We start from the raw sequence: 25686 nt of genomic DNA on the forward strand, positions 1-25686 counted from the left end.
AGGGCCTCTGCCAGTCTGAATAGACAATAGTGATCTTCTGGGCCAATAGTCTGACTCTTCATAAGGCAACTTCATGTAGTAGCAAAGAAGAGATGTCTCTGAGAGTAATGTACAGAAATCTTGCAACAAACAATTTAAAGGCATTTTTTAATGTTGGGAAATTTCAACATTTTCTACAATTTTGTTTCAACTTTTAACTGATTCCCAGAGTGAGGATCTAGGAGGTATTGTTACAAACACTGCCATGTACTTCAAACATCACAGAAGGATCTGGTCAGAAGGGATTGGGGGAGGGGGATGCTAACTGAACTTTGAACCCCAAAATAATAGATGTGTGTTTCCCCTTTCCAAAAACTGTGCAAAACTGAATTATTCAGGAGGGCTTTTTTAACACAGGTAATAGGATTGTGCTGTTAGGAAACAGTTCAGAGAGAGGCGTTGAAAAGGGATAGGGACTGTAGACTATACTACTGGATATTGTCTGTTGCTGTATGTGCCTACTGAAGAGTTCCATGTAGTGTACTATATTATGTCAATTTGCTTATGTTTTGCTTCAGCATTGTTTTCCACTCTGTATTGGATTTCTGTTTGTTTTCAAATTTATGCAATCCTTATCCTATTGTATTGTTTTCCTATTGTATTGTTTATCAAATATCCCAGTCATTGATCACATTGACTTACACTGTGTAATCTGTCTTGAATCTCAGCAAAAAAGCAGATTTTAAATAATGTAAATAAAACAAAATCCGAATAATGATCTTATAAAATGTATGTGTGTGTGGGGAGCTATCACCACATTACAAATACAAACCACAAACCAGTTGCAGGACATCGATTCTCAGACAAGGAATCTTGGGAATTGTAGTTCTATGAGCTCTACTAAAATTCCCATGCTATTTGGAAGTAAACAATGACAGTTTAAAACAAAACACATGTGCAACTGGTGTACAGCATACCCTTGATAAGACTAACAAAATTTGTGGTTGAGTATGAGCTTTTGTGAGTCACAGCTCACTTCTTCAGATACAGCCAGAATGTGAGTCCATCTGTCCTTGTATCTTGGAAAGTGGAGTGATTTCAGATGCCCAATGACAATAGCAGGTAAATGACAAAAGCCGGTTAATGACAGTAGCAGGTGTGATTGGATAGGGTGGGGTATGCAGAGAGGTGGTGGGTGTGGAGAAAACAGCATTGGTAATGAGACAGGAAGTCTAGGTTTCGATTCAGTCCCGGTGGATGCATTGTCTTGAGCGTCCTTATCAGTTGCAGTTCAGCAGTCTTTCACATTTATGCAGATGCTGTTCCTCAGTTTCATTTTTAAAGTGCATACACATAGAAGTATGCACGTACCTACAGAATGTAGGTATGTCCTCTGTAACATGTCAACTGGGCTACTGAGTGAGTCCCTTGGTCTGTCAAAGTCAGTATCGACTACTCTGATTGGCATCACCTCTCCAAGTGCATTTCACATTACCTATTATCTGGTTTGTTTTTTTAAAAACTGAAGTTGCTGGGATCGAACGTTCTCTTTCTTTCTTGTCTCCATCACTACGCCTTTCTTCCGAGCAGAGCCCAAGCCGTATCCCTCAGACGGTCCGCTTTTTGGAAAGTTCTCAAAGGTTTCCCCAGGCCCATTTGGCTAGGGATCCTGACGGTGTTTTGCCATCTTCTGGGCATGGAGCAGGGGTCACTTGAGGTGTGTGTGGGTGGGTGGGGGGCGGTAGCTGCGAATTTTCTGTATTGTGTAGGGGGTTGGACTAGGTGACCCTGGAGGTCCCTTCCAAGCCTCTGATTCTATGAAAGACTTTTGCAGCCTGGGGACTGCCGCTGAGCTCCGCTCCCCTGGCTCGGAGGGCTTCCCCGAGTCCTCCGCGGGCCCTTTGCGGTCCCGCCCTGCGTGCCTGGCTCTGCCTCTGCCGCCCTCCCAGCCCAGGATGTTGCATCACGGCCGGGGCTCGACTCCCTCCCAGCTCCGGCGCCTGCTCCCTGCACCAGCCCAGCCCCAAGGCCGGGCGGCGGCGCTTCCTGCCGGGCCAGCGCGAGAGGGAAGCTGCGAGCCCGCGACCCGGCGGCGGAGGCGGCACCACCATGGACAGCCAGGGCCGCCGCGTGGTGGTCTGCGACAACGGCACCGGGGTGAGCGCCTGCGGCGGGGGGGCGGCTCGGCTCGGCTCGGCTGCAGAAGCGGGCGGGGGGAGGAGGAACCGGGGCGAGGCGCTGCCCGGGCTGGGCGAGGCGCGCTGGACGGCTGGGAGGGGCCGAGGTGGTCTGGCGAGCGTGCAGATGTCGCCCGGACCGCAGCGAGCTGGAGCCACTTTCTTGGCCCGCCTTCCCCCATCCAGGCCTCGCTTCCCTCCGGATTGCCGCCCCGTGGCCTTAAGCGAGAGCCCCCTTCGTGCCCCCGCGCGCCCCGGGATAGTTCCCCATTGAAAAGAATGGCCTGACTGCAGTAGAACGGATACGATCCCAAAGCAGAAGGGCCTGGCAGGGAAAAGGAAAAGAAGCTAATTCGGGTAGCAGAGCTTTGGGCGCTTCAAAATACTAGATGATGAGTGCCTCTGATCATGAGCAGAGGACCTGTGGGAAGTCACAGCAGGCCACATACATTCCATTCATTCATTCATTAATACTCAAGACTATTTAGTTGTAAGCATACTGCACATATCCACATACACACATTCAGAGGGGGGACTGTAATATAAGGAAGCTGTCTCAAAGAGATGCATCAGTAAAGGGATAGGGAGTGTCCACAGGCTTGACTACTGTAGCTGTTAGTATGACCCTACTGGGTAGATCCTGTGTTGTTTAATATGTCAGTCTTAGAATTACTTATTCTCTGTTTCAACATTTCTTCAACTCTGTATTGGATTTCTGCTGGTTTCAAATCTTTGCAAATTCTATTAAGTGTGTACTGAAATGTCTTTGAAATTACACTCTTGTGTAATCCACCTTGAGTTGCAGCGAGAAAAGTGGGCTATAAATACATATACAGTATTTACATAAAATATAATTATTTAAATGCCACAGACAAAAATTTTACCACTGCAAGAGTCACATGAGGATCAGCATTAGCTAACTACTTAGCTGGGGTCCGTTTTTTAATATAGTCTATGATCCACTTATCTTGAGCAGTATTGTACTTGTTAGAATCAATGGACAAGTGCCAAATAGTGCCTAGTTTTTTAGATTTACAATCACATAACTGTTCAGAGAACATACATCTGGGAGGATGGGACAGGTCTTTAGAAACACAGAGTAGCTTCCAGATAATACTCCACCCTCCCTTTTTAAAGAATCTTAGAGTACATTTTTGCAGAATTTAGCGAATACTCCATTGTGTAGGGACTTTCGCTGGATCAGCTGGAGGTAATAGACCTGGGGCTTTCAGATAACAGGGATGATTGATACACACACAGAGAGTCCTCACTCAATGATGGTAACATAATGATGACTTGCGTGCGTAAAAACAACCATCACATATCAGACAACCCATTCAGCAGAATTTTAATAGAGCATCAAAAGCAGAAATGCTTTCCAATAGTTCCTTTTTTGTTTGGTTCAGATTTATTTGTTCAGTCAACTGAACACAGCATTACAAACGTGTAATAAATATTCCAAGAGTGCAAAATGCTGTCACCTGTGAGTCATCCAAAGCGATGCATACATTTGCAGTCCTTTCTCAGTTTCTGGTCCTGGCATTCCAGAAATTATTGGAAGCTGCTGTATCAAACCTTTCGTGTAAAGGCTCTTGTGGCATGTAGACTTGATTGTACCTTTGTGCTCCACACCAATTAATCCACTCCTGATTATGTACTGACGATCTCTAGCTTGGATTAGAACTTGTGGAAGGGGGTGTACTCCAGAACAGTTGATCCTTTCACAACAACCTTAAAACCAATTTGCCTTGTTCACAATCAAGGTGGTCCAAGGTTGAACTTCTTCCCCTGTACCCTTTCAATGCATGTCAATAAATGAAATAGAAATTCTGATATGTGTTACTGTTTGTCAGTAGAAATATGGGATGGGTTGGGGGTTATTCCATGTTGTATGGTGCCCATAGAACTGAAAAAACATTGGACTCAGGCCTGCAGGTCAGGGTGTAAAGTGGGAAGTGCATAATGTGGGCCACAGTTCACCTGGCATTCCCCCGCTTGAGTATGTGTGTGAGATTTTTTGTTCTAACTTTTGGGGGGCATGTGCAATATCTCCAGGGGAAAACGCAAGAGTACGAAGATACTGAGTATACGTTTATACTAGCAGTGAGGGAATATTGAATGAATTGATTCTGGGTGTTTTTGTGAGTAGAAGGAAAATTCCCTTGTGGTTTCCTACTTCCCTTTCAAAGGTGGAGGGATATGAAGAAGATGATTGCAATGGAGTTGATCTGGGCTGTATGAGAGAAAAGAGTTCTGACACTGATCTAAGGTTGCCAGCTCCAAGTTGGGAAATTCCTGGAGATCTGAGGGGTGAAACCTGGAGAAAGTGGGGTTTGGGGAGGGAAAGGACCTTGACATGGCATAATTCCATAGAGTCCACCCCCCCCCCCAAAGTATCCATTTTCTCCAGGTGAACTGATCTCTGTGGCCTGGAGACCAGGTGTAATTCTGGGAGATCTCCAGCCACTACCTGGAGGCTGGCAACCCTACGCTGACCCCAAGAGAGGAGAACCATGTAAGCCGCTTCGGGTCGCAATAGGGGAGAAAGGCGGCAGGGTGTAAATGAAGTCAATAAATAAACAAGATATTAAGCTGCAAAGAATTTACAGTGCAATCCTAAGAAGAGTGACTCCAGTCCGAGTCCGTTGACTTTGTTCTTGTGACTGTCTCTCTGGCTGCACATTTGTCAGAAGCAGGGTCAGCAGAGAGGTGCTGAAGTGTGACTTTTGGGGCAGCATTTCCACCTGCTGTTTCCTGGCGCTGTGACTTTGACAGCTTTCTGGGGCACGGCTCTGTAGGCGAAGCCACCCCCTTGCGTCCTTGCAGATTTCCACGGGGTTTTTTTGTTCCCAGATTTCTAGCTGAACATGACTCACAAAATCTGGCCATGAGCATTGTGGGCGGGAAGGCGGCGTGTTCTGTGATTCACCAATGCTTGCTTGCTTTATTTATTTACTTACGTATTTGATTTCAAAAAGACAGAGAGATGGAATCGCGGCGTAAGCCTGCTAGGAAATCTCTCTCTTCTGCCCCAGAAGACATTTTTCTTCCCCCCAAACACTAGGTACTAGACCAGGGGTAAGAGGACTTCGGGCCTTTTGGGACCACTGACTTTTTAGTTTTATGGTATAAGGAAATCTGGCTAAAACACACTGCCACTAAGGAGGTTCTCGTTGTAAATAAATAGTTGCCTGAAAGAAAGGCATGAGCCCCCGCCCCGCCATTCTGTAAGGCAAGAGCAGTGGGGAAGCATTCCACTGGGGCTGATGTGGCAACGAAGCTAGCAATAGATAGCTAAAATCAGCAGGAACAAAAGATCCTCTCCGTACCAAAGTATGCACATTTCTGAACCCACAGGCTGCAAGCCGCTTCCTTCTTGCTGGCCTGTTTGTTCCATCGCCGTGAGTCACCACTAGCAATTTCGCTTCCTGTTTCTCCACTTCCTCTTGCTTCTCAGTTTCTTCGGTCTGGTTTGAGGGCAGATCTTCCGGCCCAACGGTGTCTGTATCGTGGTGGCAGCAGGGTGAATATTGGGCACACTGTGTTCTAATCCCATGGCAGCCCCTTTCGTTGCTTCTTGGCAGTCTACAGACCTTTCAGCTGCTGTTCAAACATGCCTAAAACTAACTGCGATGAAGATCAGATGCAAATGAACGTGCTAAGTCCATGCAGCCCAGCATTCTGGGTCTCCCCTCATTGAGGCAGTCATCTTATACCTGAGCTGTATCACTTTAGACTGCAAGTCTAATGGATTTAGGGTTGCCAGTCTCCAGGTAGTGGCTGGAGATCTCCCGGAATTACAACTGGTCTCCAGGCCACAGAGATCAGTTCTCCTGGAGAAAATGGCTACTTTGGGGGGTGGACTCTATGGAATTATGCCATGCCAAGGTTTTTTCCCTCCCCAAACCCCACTTTCTCCAGGTTTCACCCCCCCCCCCAGATCTCCAGGAATCTCCCAACTTGGAGCTGGCAACCCTAGACAGATTGCACCTCCATTAAAAAAATCCCTGTATGTAGAAAAGCAGATCCCAAAATGGCTTCTAGGTTAGCTTTCTCCTTGACATGCTATTCTTCCAAGTGCCAGGATGCTTTTGTATGGAGTAGCTTTCCATCATGAGAGCCTCTCCTTGAAATGATACAGCCCAGGAACAGTTTGAAGCAGACTTTGGAGAGGTCAGCAAGATGCACCTGGGAGCTCATAAACATAGTTTCCCCCATGCAGACTGAGCTTCAAATCAGGAAATCTTTGTTTTAAATTTTATCTCTGCCATGAACTCATGTCATGGCTATAAAGAAGCCAGCCCGCTCCTCCTGGAAATCTGCACCTTACAGGGTGCCCAGACCTGAGTGGCCCAGGCTAGCCTGACCTCATCAGATCTTGGAAGCTAAGCAGAGTCAGCCCTGGTTATTGCTTAGATGGGAGACCACCTAGGAAGTCCAGGGTTGCTATGCAGAGGGAAGAAATGGCAAATCACCTCTATTCAATTCTTGCTGTGAAAACCATATGGGGAGGAGGGGGGGTCACCATAAATCAACTATGACTTGATGGCAATTTACAAACACCTTACAGGGTTGTTGGAAGGGTTACAGTGAGATAATGTCAGGGAAGTATTCTGAGTGCTTAAAAGCGTTATATAAAGACTGAGGATCTCTTCTTTGTAGTGGAAGCACACTATGTAACTTCGGACCAATCATTCTCAGCCTAAGCTACCTCACAGGGTTGTTGTTGTTAAGGATAAAATGGAGATGGGGAGAATGCTGTTGTAAGCCACCCTGAGTTCCCATTGGGGGAAAAAGTGGGGAATAAACAAATCAATAATGCAACAGCTAGATTAGTATGGGTTGCATCATGCCCTGTATTTCCACAAATGGAACTGAGGGTGACTTTTGCGGACTCCCTGCTATGATCCTGGGGGTACTCTGCCTCCCAGCATCAGCATTTCAGTAGGCATTTTGGGCTGCAGCAGGAACAGGGAGATAGGGTTGCCAACTTCGAGTTGGGACATTCCTGGAGATTTGGGGGTGGAGCCTAGAGGGGTTGCTCGGTAGGCATGTGGTTGCATGGAGCTCACCATCCAAAGTTGTCATTTTCTCTGTAGTCTGGAGACCAGTTGCAATTCCAGGATATCTTTAGCACCCATCTTGAGGTTGGCAACTCTGCAGCGAGGGGAGGCCGTCCTGCTCCATGATAGGAATCTCTTCCATAATGAGAAATATATCAGAGGATCCACGCTGGTGCCTGTATGTGCAAGATATCTCTCTTGCTTTCTCTCAGCCAAACTAGATGTTTGCTTTTTCAAAGAGTTAGGTCTGGGTTCCCCACGGCCATATACCAGCTATGGAGAATGGTTATTAAAAATAAAGCAGAGGCTATTCAGGCTTCGACCCTTCACAGAGGGAGGAAGGGTCCATGCCTCCCCCTGGAAGCTAAGCAGGGTCAGCCTTTTTCTGGGCTCAAACAGCATCTATGGGGGTATTTTCCTGTTGTTGCTTCTCTGTGTGCACAGAGTACTCAATGTGAGCAGAATGGGGAAATAATGCCCCTCAGTGCTGCTTTGGGACAGAAAATGGTTGGGGGGCCAGCGGGAAGAGTCCTTTCCCTACAGTGGCCTTCTGAGCCCAAATGCTCTCTGCTTTATTTTTAAAAAGCCATTCTCTGCAGCTGCCTGTGGGGAACCCAAGTTGGGTCCAGGCAATCCAGACCCAACTCTTTAAAAAAGTGAACATCTAGTTTGCCCCTACCATGCCAGTTTTTTTCAAGTTTATTTCATTTTACATATTTTCTTTCCTTTTCCAGTTTGTTAAATGTGGCTATGCTGGTTCGAACTTCCCCGAACATATCTTCCCAGCCCTGGTGGGACGTCCCATCATCCGTTCCACTACCAAAGTTGGGAACATTGAAATCAAGGTGAGTAGTGGTGGGGGTGGGGGGTGAGTGGGAAGGGCCTGCATTAAAGTTTGGGGCATACAAGAAGGGGGAATTCCAACACAAAACAAAACACCTACCATATATACTTCTTGTAATCGTTTGGAGGAAGTGTAGTGCTGCTGCAAATTCACATGAACTGAAGGAGAACAGAGCTGTGTAACTTCTGTAGGGGTTAACCAGGAGAGAGGGCCGTACTTCTGCTCTCTTTATGAATGTTTGAAGCTGCCTTCGAACAAGTCAAACCATTGGTCCATCCAAGCGGGTTGTAGAAGACCTGCTCAAGTTTGGCAGATACGTGCCACTAGAGGGCACTGTGCATCCTCCCACAGACCTTGGACTGAGAGCCAAGCTACAAGTGACGCCTGACACAGGTTGGACACTTGTCGGCTTCCCTCAAGATTTGATGGGAAATGTAGGCATCCTGGTCTTGCAGCTGTAATGGAGAGCCAAGCTGTAAAACCAGGACGCCTACATTTCCCATCAAAACTTGAGGTAAGCTGACAAGTGTCCAACCTGTGTCAGGCGTCACTTGTAGCTTGACTCTTAAGTGGGAAGAAGGTTTCCTCTGTTGTTCACCACCTCTTTCCTGACTTTGCTGTGTTCAGCCAGAGAAGCAAGACCCAGGGTGATCTCCTTGGCTACTTTCCCTTAGTCTTATGAAGGGCTTTGGTTGTCTTGGGGCCAGCCCCTTTGAAGACTCCACCCCTCTGGAACTACTTTGGTATCCTAGCAACTCTGAGGAAAGCTGCTGCTGTCCCCATACCCCAGCTGGGCTTCATCTCCTCATTTCCCCACCCCTGGCTCGAGGTTGCCTCCCAGCTGTCAGGCAATGGAAGGTTAAAGGGACAGTCTGAGTCAAGTAATGGAGCAGTAAGCTTTGCCTCAAAGACACCACATGCTTTGGGTTGCCAGTCTCCAGGTGGTGGCTGGAGATCTCCTGGAATTACAACTGATCTCCAGGCCACAAAGATCAGTTCACCTGGAGAAAATTGCTGCTTTGAAGGGTGAACTCTATGGAATTAGACCATGCTGAGGTCTTTTCCCTCCCCAAATCCTGCTGTCTCCAGGCTTCACTCCCCAAATCTCCAGGAATTTCCCACCTTGGAGATGGCAACCCTATTTGGTGCATGGACACTGATGTTGGGTCCCTGGGTCCCCTTAGAATCGGGGAGCCTGGGGGTCGACCAAATCACCCAGTATTATTTACTGCAGTGGGTGATGGTCTCATACTGAGAAGGGACTTTTTCAATGCTTGCGGTTATGCTGAGATCCTATGAACTGAAGATGCTGGGAACTGAACCAGGGACTTTCTCCGTGTGTTCTACCACTGAGCCATCATCCTTCCCTGCCAAATTAAGTCAAGGGCAGGGAACTGGAACATACAACTTTCTGATTTGATCACTAGTCTTCCTTCCATATGGTCCAGCATTTGGTCCGACCATTCTACAGACTTCTTCTTGGGCTCCAGTTTGCCTAACCAGAGGCAAGAGAGGTGTGAAGAGCGTGTACATATTTAGCTGTCTTATACCGAGTCAGACTCTTGGACTCACAAGGTTAGTCTTGTCTATGAGGACTGGCTGCAGTTTTCCAGAGTCTTTCCCATCGCCTGCTACTTGATTCTATTAACTGGAGATGGCAAGGACCTTTTGTATGCAGAGGAAATGCTCTGCCAGTGAATCACAACTCCACCAGAAACCCCAGCTAGTCTACGGAAATGGGGGTCTGAGCTTTGGTCCTCCGGCTCTTACTCCATCTAGCTGCTGATCCAAGGCCAAGGTCCCTTTTCATGCCAATGTATCACAGATGTACAGGGACACAATTGTAACACTCCCCTTTTCACATCAAGGATCCTGTTACAAGCACCCGCCCACATATTACAGAAGTCATCCCACTGCCTCCTGTGCATGGCATTTATTTATCCTGCAGTAGCCTTGCCTTCCTCTGATCTAAAAGCCACAACTTCCTTTGGTTAAAGAAATAAAAGGAAACTGTAATTGTCCTACATTGTTATCCACAGTTCAAAATTTAGCCAGGCAACTGCAGCAGGTGAGTAGGCAGGCCGTGTACTGCATGGTGCTTTATTGTTCATGCACATTCATTTACCCACATGTTCACTAGAGGCTAAAGGCCTCCACCCACCCGCTCCAAGATTTAATTTCCCGGTGGAGGGAGCTGAATCCGGAAGAATGTCAGTGCGAGGAGTTTACACACATACAAATGTTAACCGTGTATCCTCAAAAGGCAAAGACAGGAGCAGTGGAGGGACAGTTAGTTTCCACTGATAAGTCCCAGGGAATAGGGACCCTGGCTGGTAATCAACACCAGGAGCTGGAGATACAAGGCACTGGGCCTTACGTTTGCAAAGCATGTGCTCTACAATTGAACAGGGACAGGGAGATTCTCAGTTTCTTTCCAATAAGGAAATGATGTTCAATGAAAGTATGGGAGGGTATCCCAGAATTCTTTATGGCAAAACTACGAATTAATGACCTCCAAAACATCCTGTCATTAACAGCCTTGCTCAGATCTTTCAAACTGAAGGCTGTTTATTGAGACAAACCATCTCATCCTGGGTCATTATCTTTTCCTACTGAGTTCAAATTTCCTAGCATTATTTTCTTTTCTAGTTAATCTTGTGATGTGACCAAAAGTATGATAGTCTTAGCTGAGTCATTTTGGCTTCTAGGGAGAATTCAGGCTTGATTTGATGCAGAACCCACTTATTTGTCTTTTCGGCCATCTATGGTATCCCGAAAATTCTCCTCCAGCACCGGATTTCAAACAAATCAATTTTCTTCCTGTCAACTTTTTTTTTCTTAAGGGTCTTTTCTAGGTCCTTCATGGCTGCCCTTCCAAATCTCAATCTTCTTCTGATTTTTTGGTTCCCTTGCTTTCTAGAAAATAAGCAATTCCTCTCTTTATACTAATTCTAGAAAGATTGTTGTATTAATCTGGGGCAGCAAAATAAAACGGGAGTCCAGTACTACCTTATATACTAACATTTATTCCAGCTGAAGCTTTCGTCAATCAGAGCTCAATTCATTAAATGGACAAAGTGTACATCCGTAGCATAAATCTGTACACAAACACTTCAGTGCATTTGATAAAGTTAGTTCTGACTCACGAAACCTTATGCTGGAATAAATAAATGTTAGTCTTTAAGGTGTGCCTGGACTTTTGTTTTATTCCTCTATGGTAGGAAGGAAGTTGCAATCAGCTCTGTTCCTTGTACAGTTCAGACAAAAAAGATAAGGAGGGGTGGGGTCCGTGCTGCTTTTGAAAGAATCTTCTTGGTTGAACTCTTCTCTCAGAGCTGAACAGCATAAACACGCTTATCACTTGATAGCTGCTTACTAAGGCTTAGCTCCAATATGATAGTAAGATTGATGGACTAGGATCTGGGTGACCCAGGTTCGGTTCCCCACACTGCTGTGGAATCTCACTGGCCGTCTTTGGGCCAGTCACAAAAACTCTCAGCCTAACTTGTCTCACAGGATGTGAGGAGGGAAAGAAAGTGGAGAGGAAAATGATGTAAATTGCTTGGGTCCCTGTGGTGCAGAGTGGTAAGCTGCAGTACTAGCGATCGAACTCAGTTTCCTGGGGGTAAAGTGTAGATGACTGGGGAAGGCAATGGCAAACCACCCCGTAACAAAAAGTCTGCCAAGAAAACGTCCTGACAGAAGCCGGGTTGAAATAGCTGGCTCAAGGTTGACTCAGCCTTCCATCCTTCCAAGGTCGGTAAAATGAATACCCAGTTTCCTGGTGGTAAAGTTTAGATGACTGGGGAAGGCAATGGCAAACCACCCCGTAACAAAAAGTCTGCCAAGAAAACGTTGTGATGTGACGTCCCCCCATGGGTCAGTAATGACTTGGTGCTTTCACAAGGAACTATCTTTAGCTTACCCCATTGGGGAGAAAGGTAAAGTATAAATGAAGTAAAATAGTTTTTTTTAAAAAGGTCCTTACAGCTGAATGAAGGGGCAGAAACTTGACATGGCAAAGCAGATGGTACCACTTTAGGCTGCAGGTGATACGTCTCCATCTTAAAAAAAGTCCTTCAAATAAAAACACACACAGCAGGGAGGGAAGCTCTCTTCCAGCCCACTTCCCCATTGTGCTAGTTTTCTACTTGCTGGATTTCTTTTGCACTGAGGAGCATTTTTAAAAAGTGGGATCTGTCCACTTGTAACCTCATGTGGAGCAATCTGCTTCAGCGCCTCAGCACTCCATAAAGGATTTTTATTATGTACATTTTAAAAGTTTGCGCATTTTTAAAATCTGTAATCTGAGCTTTTTCTAATTCTGTGTTTTTAAACTGTGGATTAAAAAAAACGATCTTGTTAATTGCACAGTTACATTTTATATCTTTGCAACCTGGTACTGCATTGATAGAAGCCTTGAGTCTGAGGAGTATAAATGTTTTAAATAAATGAAGACATGCAGGGCTTTTTTTCAGGGGGAACGCAGGGGAACGGAGTTCCGGAACCTCTTGAAAATGGTCACATGGCTGGTGGCCCCGCCCCCTGATCTCCAGACAGAGGGGAGTTGAGATTACCCTCTGCGCCGCTTGCCAACCCAGAGTTCCACCACCTCTTTTCCCAGAAAAAAAGCCCTGAAGACATGTAGACTAGGCCAGTCACAGCTGAATGTGTCAGCTGCTGCTCAGAGATGTCACCATGTTCAAATCGAATATCATGAAAACTTACCTGCAATAGGAATACAACCTGCATTCAGGTCATATGAAGCACTTTAAATAACCAATCTGAGCGAACGTTCTCCCAGCTTCTGTTTGCACATGCTCTGAAACACAGGAGCTTTTCTCCCCCCCTTCATATTCTAAGAAGGATAATCTTCTGCTAATCAGACCAATAAAATTGAACTTTAAACTTAAATTTGGTATCTTGTCTGCCCAGGACCTGATGGTGGGAGATGAGGCCAGTGAATTGCGCTCTATGTTGGAGGTGAACTACCCAATGGAGAATGGGATTGTGCGCAACTGGGACGACATGAAGTACTTGTGGGACTACACCTTCGGGCCTGAGAAACTTAATGTTGACCCTCGCAACTGCAAGATCCTACTCACCGAGCCCCCCATGAACCCCACCAAGAACCGGGAGAAGATAATCGAGGTTGGGGAAGGGGGAATAATGGGAAATATTAGCAGAGGAGCTGGGAGAGGGTGTTGGGGAGGAAGACAGTAAGGTGCATGGTAACAGGAAAAATGTAGCTGATTTCATTTGGGTATCGGTTTGCAAGGGAGAGACAAACAGCTGGGATGTGTGGGCTTGGTTTAAAGTCAATATCCAGAAAAGTAGAAGAGGTGAAAGTGAGGGAGGACTGAAGCTGACCCAAACGGACTTAGGCTGAGACTAGTGTGGAAGGCAGTTCTCAGTTGTCAAACTTGGATAGTTTTCCCTGAGGCAGGGAAAATATAAGGGGTTTCCAGCCCATCCGAGGCCAGTAATGGCATGAGGAATCCATAGCTGAACTTTGAAAGGTGAGGGCAGGTTCTAACTCTTATAAGGCCTGATTCCCACATGCAGGAGAATAAGGTCATATTTGTAATGAGGTAGCAGAGCCCTGACATGGTAGAACGAAGTGGTACAGTCTTCCACATTCTGTCACCTCATTCTCCTGCATGTGTAAGCTAGGCCTAAGATGGTAAAGTGGGAAAGATCACAAGCATTTGATCTTGAAGGAGTGGAGGAAGCCCAAGGAAGGGGATAGTCATGTCAGCTTTGAAGGGATACATTTAGGAAAGTTGGGGGGGGGGGGCATAACCAGTCCCTCAGGCAACACTAACTGACTTCTTTTCTTCATGATTCAGGTGATGTTTGAGACCTACCAGTTTGAGGGAGTTTATATAGCTATCCAGGCAGTGTTGACGCTCTATGCCCAGGGTAAGTTAGGGCTTGAGGGGAGGGAATGGTGGAGAGCTTGTCATAGTTTTGCCTGATTAAGTTCCTCTTTTTGTGAAATTAAAAAAAACAACAACCTACAGATAGTGTAATGTTCGGGTTAGAATACCAGATTAGGACCATGGAGATCTGGGTTCAAATCCCTGCTCAGTTACCAAGCTCATTGGGTAACCTTGCCCCTCCTCCCATCAGACTAATTTATGTCATAGGGTTATTGTGAGGATAAAATGGAGGAGTGACAAAACATATACACATCTTGGGATAAGAAAAATAGATAGATAGACAGACTGACAGACCCTGCAGCCTGTCAGATCTAGGGGAGGATCATAATATGTGTGTGGGGGGAGGGCAGTCTACTCTGTTAAGTCTCTCCAGAGCAGTCTGTATTATAGAACACCATTGGAATCAGTAGATGTTCTCTGGTTCCTAGTCATGGTTGCCCATTCCTAAAATAAGAACGTCAGATGCAGAACTCATACAAAATAGCAGCTGAAAAACTGTCCAGTACGAGTGTTGACTCTTCCAGGAACCAATAATCTTAAACATGCTACTCTTAGCCTCCTCACCCTCATCTGTAATACAGAGATAATATGGACCTACTCCACAGGGCTGTTTTAAGAATTACAATGCTTTGAACTCATGATGCTTTCTAAATTTTATAGTATTATTTATTTCCTTACTTTATAGTCCGCCTGTCTCACTGAGATTCAAGGTGGATTACAGAATTAGGAAAATCAAAAAGAGTCCAGTAGCACCTTTAAGACTAACCAACTTTATTGTAGCATAAGCTTTCAAGAATCACAGTTCTCTTTGTCAGATGCATCTGGTTAGTCTTAAAGGTGCTACTACAGACTTCTGCTAGATTTTGCTACTACAGACTTCGTCAGATGCATCTGGTTAGTCTTAAAGGTGCTACTGGACTCTTTTTGATTTTGCTACTACAGACTTCTGCTAGATTTTGCTACGACAGACGTCGTCAGATGCATCTGGTTAGTCTTAAAGGTGCTACTGGACTCTTTTTGATTTTGCTACTACAGACTTCTGCTAGATTTTGCTACGACAGACGTCGTCAGATGCATCTGGTTAGTCTTAAAGGTGCTGCTGGACTCTTTTTGATTTTGCTGCTACAGACTTCTGCTAGATTTTGCTACGACAGACGTCGTCAGATGCATCTGGTTAGTCTTAAAGGTGCTACTGGACTCTTTTTGATTTTGCTACTACAGACTTCTGCTAGATTTTGCTACTACAGACGTCGTCAGATGCATCTGGTTAGTCTTAAAGGTGCTACTGGACTCTTTTTGATTTTGCTACTACAGACTAACACAGCTAACTCCTCTGCATCTATGACCATGAGAATTAGGAAACAATGGAACGAAGATAAGCGTAGTAGTTTTAAAACCTGCCTGAGGAGAAATAAAGTAACCGTACCTCTTCTTTTCTGGTAACTGTCCCAAAAGCAAAACATTCACCCGGACTATTTTTTTTTCCTTCCTGGTTGGCTGACAACCATATTCACAAGTGGGATACGAACTTCATCTCAGTATGCTGGTCATTATCTGCAGTTTGTCGGTACTTCAAGATGTTTCCTTTGCAGGGCTCCTCACTGGTGTGGTGGTGGATTCAGGGGATGGCGTCACACACATCTGTCCGGTTTATGAGGGCTTCTCCTTGCCCCATCTCACTCGTCGGCTGGACATTGCAGGGCGTGACATCACACGATATCTCATCAAGGTGGGGTCCGTAGGTCTGTAGCCAGCCTTGCTTCCTTAGGCTGGGGCTGTCCAATTCACAGGTGGGGCCTTCAAAGTAAAGAACAGAAAATAGATGATTCCTGTATAACCAGCTAAGAGTCCAAGTGTTTTTTAGGGTCTATGAATTGTCACTTATAGTAGTAGTTTCTACATTTTACATATGTAGTTGCTTCTACGTTAGGCTGTTTTGCATTGCTGGCGGGTTCCTTTTCTGCTGTCACCTGCAAGTAGAATTGGATTGGCAAACATGGGCAAGAAGATCCTACTTTGTGTTCCTTAGGAAGTAAGTCCCAGTCAGCAAAGTTCTTTTTCTCCCTGTAATAATTTTACAGTCAATTTATATGGCTTGCCACGGCATATCTGAATCAATAGTTACTCATCTGTTCTTGTTTAGGAGATGTTATACCAAAGTGATTGTTCTTTTAAAAAAATTGTAATTGCACAATTATATATCTAATTTTGAATTGGGCCATAGAGTGTGTGTGGATCAATAACATCACGAAATGGAACTAGGGATAGATATGTGGATTTCACTATAAACTTGAAGAAAGTCCCAGGCTTGTAGAAAAATCTGAAATTAAAAAAATACACCAGGTGTGTGTGTGGAATTAAACCTCCCAGAATAATAGAAAGACCTGTTGCATTAAGAGAAAAATGCTCACTGAGCTCTCAGTGACCATTTTGGAGATTACTGGGCAACATTAACAATGTTGTTGAGCCTTCTAAGCCTTGCTTTCTGTAAAGCAAAACCTGGTAGCTGGCTCTGCACAGCTGATCCTGGCCCGGTGCAACTCAGCCAGACTTTTCCTGGGGAAGGGCTGCCTGGAGGAGAGAAAGAGGGAAAGCTTAAGACAAGGAGGCAAGATAAAGGTAGGCTGTGGGTAGGTGAAAGGAGACAAAGCAGGGAAAGGGAAGGCTATGAGGATGGTCAGGGTAGGGAAAGAGGAAAGAGCAGGGGGAAAGGATATAGTGGAAAATGTGATGTCCCTCACAAGTTCTTGTGAGTCCCCCACTTGTGAAGTTATAATAATTGAAATAAAATAATGACCTGGACTGCCAAGGATGAGTGCAGTAATTTCAGTACCTCCACCAACACCCCCAGGAAGAAAAGCGTATGATTAACTATTTATTCTGGAGTGCTGTGGAAACACATCTGGACAGGAAGTAATTAATCAGGATGTAAAACAAATTGAAAGGATCTTTTGATGAACAGGTCTGACTAAACATGTATGCCTCCCCGCTGCTTTTACTGATAATTAACTATTGATTCAAGAATGCTATGGCACCCAGAGTGAACAGGCAGAAACTAATGCCCTTCAGGGTTTTTTTTTAGGAGGCTGGCTAAAATCTTTCTTTTTGGTTTAAGTTAAATGTAAACCTGGGAGGTTGATCTTTCTCTGGTCTAAACTAGCACCAACTGGGCTTTAGAGTAACAGGTTGTTTTAATTATTATTTGGATTTTATTGAAGCATACTGTATTATTTTGCAAGTGAGGTTTTTTTATTATTATGTGAATTCTGGTATATTTATACTGAAAAGCAGAAAAAAATGTTTTAATAAATACATGACCTGGAAGCAGATGGAAAGGAGGGAAAATTTAAAGTAGATAGAAGTATCGATAGCATTTTGTCCATATGGAACAGTCTGATAATGCAATTGCATATTAATGTTTGAAATCACCATGAATCGTGTCCGGGGAAAAAACCCATCCAGGAAAATGTGGAAAACAGTAGATGGAAACAATGTAATCTGGATATTCCATTAAAACTAAGTAAATGAATGACATCAATTCCAGACTCAAGTCGTTTCCACACGTCCTTATAGGGGCATGCCACTCACGGAACACTGGCAGCTTTCCCCCAGGATTCCAACTGTCTCTGTTTGCGAAATGGCTGCAGGATGTTTGGTTTCCGTTTTTTGGCGCCATTTCTCTTGGGCCCAGAAAAGGCGCCAAAAAACCAGAAACCAAGCAGTCTGCAGCCATTTCACAAATGGAGATGTCTGGAATCCTGAGGGAAAGCCCCCAGTGTTCTGTGAGTGGGATGTCCCTATAAGGACGTGTGGAAATGGCCTGAATGTGTGGAAGTAACAATAAGAACAGTTATTTTAACATTTGGAAGCTTTTACTTAAAGTGAACACCCTAGTTAAATATATGCTTTATATAAAATGGAAAGACTGGTGACATGTGGTGTGTCTGTCGCCTTTACTGTCCTTAAATGATTCTTTAAAACAGCTTCACTTTTAGCTGCTATGATTGTGAGTAAGGCAAGATACTTCTGTGTGGGAGCTAAAGATCTCTGATGGAATCTTTTGCAGTTTCCTGGTTTCTTGGGGGAAACCAGGATGTAATAAAACAGGTGTAGGTTAGTAGTATAGCCGCCTGAATAGCCCAAACTAGCCTGATCTCCTCAGAATTTGGAAGCTTAGCAGGGTTGGCCATGGTCTGTACTGGGATGGAAGTTCATAGCTGCTATGCAGAGGAGGGCAATGCAAAACTACCTCTGCTCATCTCTTGCCTTGAATACCCCTGTGAGGGATTGCCATACATTGGTTGTGATGATAGCACTTATTTATTGTCATTAAGTTACTAGTATACATGTACCCATTGCCTCCCTTTCTGTGGCAGCTTTTGCTATTGCGTGGTTATGCCTTCAACCACTCAGCTGACTTTGAGACGGTGCGGATGATGAAGGAGAAGCTCTGTTACGTCGGCTACAATATTGAGCAGGAACAGAAGCTGGCGCAAGAGACCACGGTGCTTGTAGAATCCTACACGGTAAGCAATGGGATAAGAATGAGGAAGTGAGGGGAGGTAATCTCTGTGAGGTCAGTGGGACTTAGTTCTTGTCACAGCTTCCTGGGGATGAGCCCTGTAACCATTTCCGGGAAAGCCTGGAAATAAAGTAGGTGTACCTCTGAACATCTTTGGTGTGTAGGCTTACACCTAGGAAAATGTCCTTAGTATTGTAGCCTTGATATATATTTTTTTATTCAAATTATTTTCAAATCATGTGTATGAAGTGGAAAAGAGCAAGAGTCTAGTAGCACCTATAAGACTAATAAAATTAGTGGTAGGGTATGAGGTTTTGTGAGCCACAGCTCACTTCTTCAGATACAGCTAGGATGTGAGTCCATCTGTCCTTATATCTTGGAGCATGGAGTGATTACAGAAGCTGAATGATAATAGCCAGTGAATGACAATGACTGGCGTGCTTGAATAGGGTGGGGTATGCAGAGGGGTAGTGGGTGTGAAGAAATTAGCATTGGTAATGAGACAGGAAGTCTTCGTCTCTATTCAGTCCAGGTGGATGCATTGTCTTGAGCTTTGTGATCAGTTGCAATTCAGCAGTCTCTCTTTCTCATCTCCCTTTGAAATTCCTCTGCAGGAGAACTGCTACTTTTAGGTCAGCAACTGAATGTCCTGGAAGGTTAAAATGTTCCCTCACTGTTTTTTTAATGTTTTGGTTCCTGATGTCAGACTTATGTCCAGTAATTCTTTGTCGAAGGGACTGGCCAGTTTGTCCAATGTAGAGAGTGGAGGGGCATTGCTGACATGTGATGGCGTAAATCACATTGGAGGATGAGCAGGAGCATGAACCCGAGATGGTATGGCTGATGTTGTTGGGTCCACTGATGATGTTGTTCGGAATGAGAGCAAAGTTGGTGTCTTGTTTTCTTGCAGTCCTTGGTACCAGAGTCCATGTTAGTGTTACATAGTTTATCACTGTGGGTGAGTAGTTATTTCAGATTAGCAGGCTGTGTGTATGCAAGAAAAAAGTGTCACAATCCAGCGTAGGTTGTAGGTCATTAATAATGCATTGGACTGGCTTGAGTTGTGGGCTGTAGGTGACCCCCAACAGTGTTCTGTTATTTTCTTTGGGCTTGTCTTGTCCCTGGGTGTCATTCTGGCCTTCCCAATCATCTTTCTCACTATGTCAGGGGGATACTGTAGTTGCAAAAATGTCTGTTGAAGATCCTTCAAGTGACTATCTCTGAGGGGTTGGAGCAGATGTGACTAGCGTAAGTGAGCTGTGGCTCATGAAAGCTCATACCCTACCACTAATTTTGTTAGTTTCATAGGTGCTACTGGACTCTGGCTCTTTTCTACTGCTACAGACTAACATGGCTACCCATCTTAATCTATTGTGCATATGAAATTCAGCTCTAGGGAACATTTTAAAAAGCCAACCAGCTGATACCTTGCTGATGAAGATAAAGACAATTTGGGTGGGACCCTATGGATCAGTTTCATTAATGGCAATGTTTCATCTTAGCGCAAGAAGCATTCCTTTGATGCAAGAAACCACTGCAGTTAGCATAACTTTTTTGGGGGATCCAATCCATCATATTTTTCATTTTAAATATGACTAAATACAATACTGCTGCCCATCCCTTGTTACCGCTGGCCTATCCCTTCCCCCCTGAGGATTGCCAGCTGCCTAAAGAAAAAAAAATCCTTTTAACAGAGGTTTAATGGCGTGTTGTTCTCCAAATGATGTTATTTACCTCCGCACTGTGAAAATCTTCAACTGCTCATTTCCACACACTAAGCCTCTGTTGAGGGACAGGGCATTTTTATCCAGGCCTGTTGGCCACCCTACTCTCCCTGCCCCACTCCCATGGCATCACTATAGGGGGTACTTTGCAAAGGGACATAAACCCAAGAGACAAGTCCCTGCTCCAAGGAGCTTACACTGCGAGTGTTGACAATAAGGAGTGAGTCTAGGGGGTTGGCAAGTCCACACTGGGAAATTCCTGGTCATTTGGAGCCAGTGGAGTTGGGGGGAGAGAGCTGCAGGGGTGTGATACCACAGCATCTGCCCTCCGAAACTGACATCTCCTCTAGGTTCTCTGATCTCTGTAGTCCGGAGATCAGCTAGAATACCTGAACAACGCCAGGCCCCACCTTGTGGCTGGAAACTCTAGGAGGGACGATAACCAAAACCAAATAAATATTGATATTAAGATTAATACTGATAACAATTGGCCCACCTCAGCAAACCTAGCTGTGCTTTCCCTCTCCAAAGCCGTCAAGGCCAGAGGCATATTTTATATTGGTTTAATTGTCTCCTCTCCTCAGAGAAGTTGAGTTATTGTAGTTCTGAGAGGTGGTGGTAAGGAAACAATCTCTGTTGGAACTCCTTCACCCAGTTACAAGCATCCCGTAACTCTTTGTTGTCAGTATGGTGCCGGATACAAGTTTGTAATGTAGATGTATGCTGGAAGAAACCACAGGACTGTGGGGGGCCCCGGCATCCATGTATCCCACTGATGCTACCCGTCGTTTCACATTCCCACAGCTCCCAGATGGGCGAGTGATTAAAGTTGGGGGAGAGCGCTTTGAGGCCCCAGAGGCCTTGTTCCAGCCACATCTCATCAATGTGGAGGGCGTGGGTGTGGCCGAGCTCCTCTTCAACACCATTCAGGCGGCTGACATTGACACCCGGTGAGCAGTGCTTGGAGAGGGTGGTGCGAGACCATTCTGGGTTTGTGGCAAGGGGAGGTGCAATGAATTTGGGAGTCCTGGGGGTTCACTGAGGAAATGCCTTGCAGCAGGGTCTGGCCCCAATATCAAAAGGAAAAGTATCTATTTCCTTCTTATGAAGGCTTCAGACAGCCACAGCTTTTAAACTTGGGTGAAAGTGTGGAAAGGCATAGTAGGGAAGCTGCACAAGATAGAATGTGCCCTGTGGGAATAGCAGATGTAAGAGAAAATTATTTGCAAACTAAGAGCGTAAGACGTGTTTTGCTGGACTCAGCCAAGGTCTCTCTTGCCTAGCTTTCTGTCATCAGAAGTGGTCAGATGTCCCTAGATGCGTGCAAGCAACGTTCGGTAGCGATCACCATCTCCTGCTATTTGTCCCTAGTCTCCCTTACATACTCATTCTGTATGTGGAGGTTCCATTTGCGTACCATCTAATAGCCATTGATAGAGCCATTCTCCAGGAATTTTTAAACCGTTTTTGAATGCTGTCTGAGCTAGAGGCCTCTGCCACATTTTGGCGCAATGAGTTCCATGTGTTGCGTAAGGCAGTCTGTTTTCTCTAACCTGAATCTACTGCTGTTCAGTTTTCTTGTTCTAATCTTATGAGAAGCAGTCCATGATAAGCCATGTCCTTCCCCATTCCTCTTTTTTTTAACCTCAAAAGCCTCAAATGCCTTTTCTTCTAGAAAAGATGTTCCCACCCTTCAATCCAGAATGGGAGTGGGGGGGTGTAACATAGTTTCCAGCTGTACATCTTTTGTGTCACACACGAGGTGTGACTGGAACTTTTAACAGTACTCCAGATGCAGTTGGGACTGTGGCAGCTTTCAGTTCCCAGTATGGAACTTGACCCTTATTTGTTGCCACTACATACTGAGACAACATCTTTAGTGAGATCTCCGCCGTGATTCCAAGATCTCGTTCCTGGTTATTTATATGCTTCATTTAAACCCCACATACCTCCCCAGTGGGAACCCAAAGTGGCTTACATTGTTCTCTTCTCCTCCCTTATATCCTTGCAGCAACCCTGCGAGGTAGGCTGGGCTAAGGGTGTGTGACTGTCCCAAGGTCACCCAGCAAATTTCCAAGGTAGAGTGGGACATCAAACCTGGGCCACCCAGATTCTAGTCTGACACTCTAACCACTAGACGATACTAGCTTACTCCCCGTGCCCACAGGCCAGCCTCAACATTCTCATTAACGTCTATTTTTGATTGACTGAACCAGCGTCTAAATTTTTCAGCTGGGAGAAACCACCACCCTCTTGGAAAAACTTTCCAAATGCTTTGAATAGGAGGCCGGCGTGAACAACTCAAGGATCTGGGACACAGTGCCGAAATTCCAGCCTTGTCTTGCTTCGGGATAGCAGCTCATCTCCTCCTCCCAGGCTCTGAGCGGGTCTTTTTGGGCTGTTTCTGCCTAAAAAGTCTTTGTTTCCCTCCATACACACATCCCTTCCTTGGGTAGTTTTCTTCTCCCTTGAGGAGGGAGGGTATTGGGTATAGCTGCCTTTCCACCGGGGGCTGAGGTAAGCTGTCCACCAGTCAAGCTTTCAGTTGATTGCAGGGCTCAGTCTCTTTCCCCCCTTCCTTTGGCTGGGAGATGATGACCGAGGGACTGGAAGCTGCGTCCATAGCTATCATACTAAAAACGCAAATATTTCTGAGGAAAGAGAGAGAGGCAACACTGTGTTTCTTGTCGCAGACCTGAATTCTACAAACACATTGTGCTTTCGGGTGGTTCCACCATGTATCCTGGGCTGCCATCTCGGCTGGAACGTGAGATTAAACAGCTGTATTTGGAGCGGGTGCTGAAGGGTGACGTGGAAAAGCTGTCGGTGAGTCAGAGGTGGGGGCGGCGCTTTCAGCCCACAACATGGGTTGGTAAGGCAGGCATCTCAGGCAGTGTGAATGGTCCCCATTTAGGATAGCAGAGTGGGAAGCAGGCAGAGCTGACCCACAAGTGGGGCACAGTCAACAGGGAAGATCTCCAGCTCCATTAAAATACATGGGAGCCAAACAAAAGCATGGTCATTCATACTGATGGGGCTTGCACAGAACTACCCAGTGGATTGTGCCCTGCGTTAAATGAATGGGCAGTAAATACATGGTTGTTTAAATTGGTCTTGAGAGCTTTCCTAGGAGTGGCCTGACTTTTGCCCTCTTGTTGCAGTCTTGTGCACTCTTATCAGTTCTGGTGAATAATTTCGGCATTGTTTCTTTTTGTTAGGTTTTATAATATGCTGTTAGCCACTTTTTAAAATTTCCTCCTCCCTTTTATTTTCACAATAAAGTTGGTCAGGCCGAGACACAGCAACTTACCCAGGGGAGCCAAGTACAGAGTGGCACTTCTGTCTCCCTGGGTCCGTTATGCCACAGCGGTTCTCTGTGGTTTATACACAACTTAATTTCATTCCCCCCCCTGCAAGTGAGGTGAGAGGGGGAGATCCCTGAAAGTGGCCTTTTTCCAAACTTGCTTTTCTCCCCGCTTCCATCCCAGAAATTCAAGATTCGCATTGAAGACCCACCCCGGAGGAAGCACATGGTGTTCTTAGGTGGGGCGGTGCTTGCCGACATCATGAAAGATAAGGACAACTTCTGGCTGCAACGAGCTGAGTACCTGGAGAAAGGAACCCGTATTTTGGAGAAGCTGGGGGTGACGGTGCGATAGGCCCTCCTCTTTCTCCTTGCCTTCATGCATTACCCACCCCCATGTCTTCAGTTCCTTCTTGTGTTGAGCCGACACACTGCAGACTCTTGGGGAGGGGGGAACTGGGGCACTGTGGCTTGGGATCAACACAAGAAATCTTAGCAGCTTCTAGTTTTCTAAGCATATGCAGTTATTTTGCCCCTCCTCTCCCCCCCATTCCCTCCTTGCTTTCTCCCTCCCAAGCTGCTCACTCTTATTAGTAACCTCATCACATTCATCAGACAGGACAGAAGGTTCCCCCCCCCCAAAGGGGCTTAAGGGCTCCACACTGGCCCCAAGTGAGCCAAAGTCCAATCTTCCAAGAAGTTTTGTGCGATACGTATTCTGTGGAATGCAAGCTGCAAGGCCTGGCTCAGGCAATCCATCTGCACCTAGCCTCCCATTGAATAAAAGGGGAAGAAGTTTTGAGACCACACAACTATGTTTTAAACATAGTTAACAGCTCAGGGATCTGAGAGACAGGGCTGAAGCCCAGGCCTTGTCTTCCTTCAAGATAGCAACTCATCTCCTTCCATGCTCTCAGCTCTCCCAAATTCTGCAAAACAGCAGGTTTTGCTCCTTCTGCCCAACCACATGAGCAAATAACTACAAGTCTTGCCTCCCGAGTCAGACATTGACTGCCTTGTGAGGAGGAGGAGGTGACTGCTACTCCATGGGAAGGGGAACCCTGCTCTTGCTCACCTAGACGTATGTTTTTTTCAGTGGTAGGCTCAGGGCTGGATTTTAGCCTTCCACGCTGGTAAGGATCTATACCAGAAGCCCCCTCCTTTTTTTAAAAAAAGGAAAGGAACAACCCCTAAGCCTCTTTTTCTACCAGTGGATCCAACATAAACAGGAACGAAAAGCAAGGTTCAAGGCCAATGTCTGGAGGTGCCTCTTTTGAGAAGGCAACCAGTACCCCAACCGATCCACCCATCCTCTGCCAAAACAGCCTTCCCAAAAGTAGAGCTGTTCCCTATTTTTCCTGACTGGGCCCCCATGTCTGCAGCTGTTATGTGACAGGCATAAACCCAAGCAGAAAGCATTTCAAACCAGGTCTGTTGAGAAAAACTGCACCGTTTAAAGGCACAGGAGTCCCCCCTTGGAAGAAGAGGTGGTAACCATCTTCCCTCCATCCCTGCCAAAGCTTTCTGCAGTATCAGTGATGCTGCTATACCTTTCACTTGTCCTCCTGCATGTCCTCCCCCTCCCCAACAGTCTGTTTTTTACAAGTGGAAGAGAAGGCAAGAGATAAGACAGCATGAGTTGGGGAGGGGGACACACCAGAATGGGACCAGTTGCTGAACCCCCTACTATGCTTGCTAGAAAGCAGAACCTAGTTCCTGCCACATCCCATTAACAAAAAATTGGGGGACCACAGCAATAATTGTTCATGCTGCCCCCACCTTACCCTGCTCGCCATAAACCTCTATCTTCCTCCCTCTTCTTTGATAAGACATCTGTTCCCCTGGTGGGGACTACGATTGCTTCCCCCGTCTCACTTTTTTAATGGGGCAGATTAATATGGGCATTTTGCACCAAGTTTGTTCTTTGTATCAGCTGTAGGGGAAGGAAAATCACTCCCCTCATTAACTGCTCTTTTAAAATCTTGATTTTTAAAAGTTGATTTGCTTTCCAAACTCTCTGGCTTTTATTTTAACACTGGACTGAGGCCTGGGATGGAGTAGGGATCTTGGGGGTGGGAGATGCCAATGGGTAAACCGGCCCTTCTCCTTGGAAGATTGGGGCCAAGGAGCA

General features: G+C 45.7%; 1 protein-coding gene across 1 annotated transcript; it reads left to right on the forward strand.

The window, feature by feature from the left end:
- Window positions 1-1977: 1977 nt before the first annotated feature.
- On the forward strand, window positions 1978-25664 carry LOC129336537 (actin-related protein 2-like). Its single transcript, XM_054989667.1, has 9 exons — window positions 1978-2136; window positions 7954-8064; window positions 12999-13214; window positions 13913-13985; window positions 15598-15734; window positions 18382-18531; window positions 21056-21201; window positions 22945-23077; window positions 23740-25664. The coding sequence occupies exons 1-9, from the start codon at window positions 2089-2091 to the stop codon at window positions 23908-23910; spliced, it is 1185 nt and encodes a 394-aa protein (XP_054845642.1). The 5' UTR covers window positions 1978-2088; the 3' UTR covers window positions 23911-25664.
- The last annotated feature ends 22 nt before the right edge of the window (window positions 25665-25686 follow it).

This window comes from Eublepharis macularius, chromosome 1 (genome assembly GCF_028583425.1).
Source record: "Eublepharis macularius isolate TG4126 chromosome 1, MPM_Emac_v1.0, whole genome shotgun sequence".
Lineage (NCBI taxonomy): Eukaryota > Metazoa > Chordata > Lepidosauria > Squamata > Eublepharidae > Eublepharis > Eublepharis macularius.

Excerpts from the sequence above, each read along its gene's own strand:
- LOC129336537 (XM_054989667.1), top strand. The coding sequence starts at position 2,089 with ATGGACAGCCAGGGCCGCCGCGTGGTGGTCTGCGACAACGGCACCGGG. Across the intron at positions 18,532-21,055 it reads TGCTTGTAGAATCCTACACG|CTCCCAGATGGGCGAGTGAT; the intron begins GTAAGCAATGGG and ends ACATTCCCACAG. Across the intron at positions 21,202-22,944 it reads GCGGCTGACATTGACACCCG|ACCTGAATTCTACAAACACA; the intron begins GTGAGCAGTGCT and ends TTCTTGTCGCAG.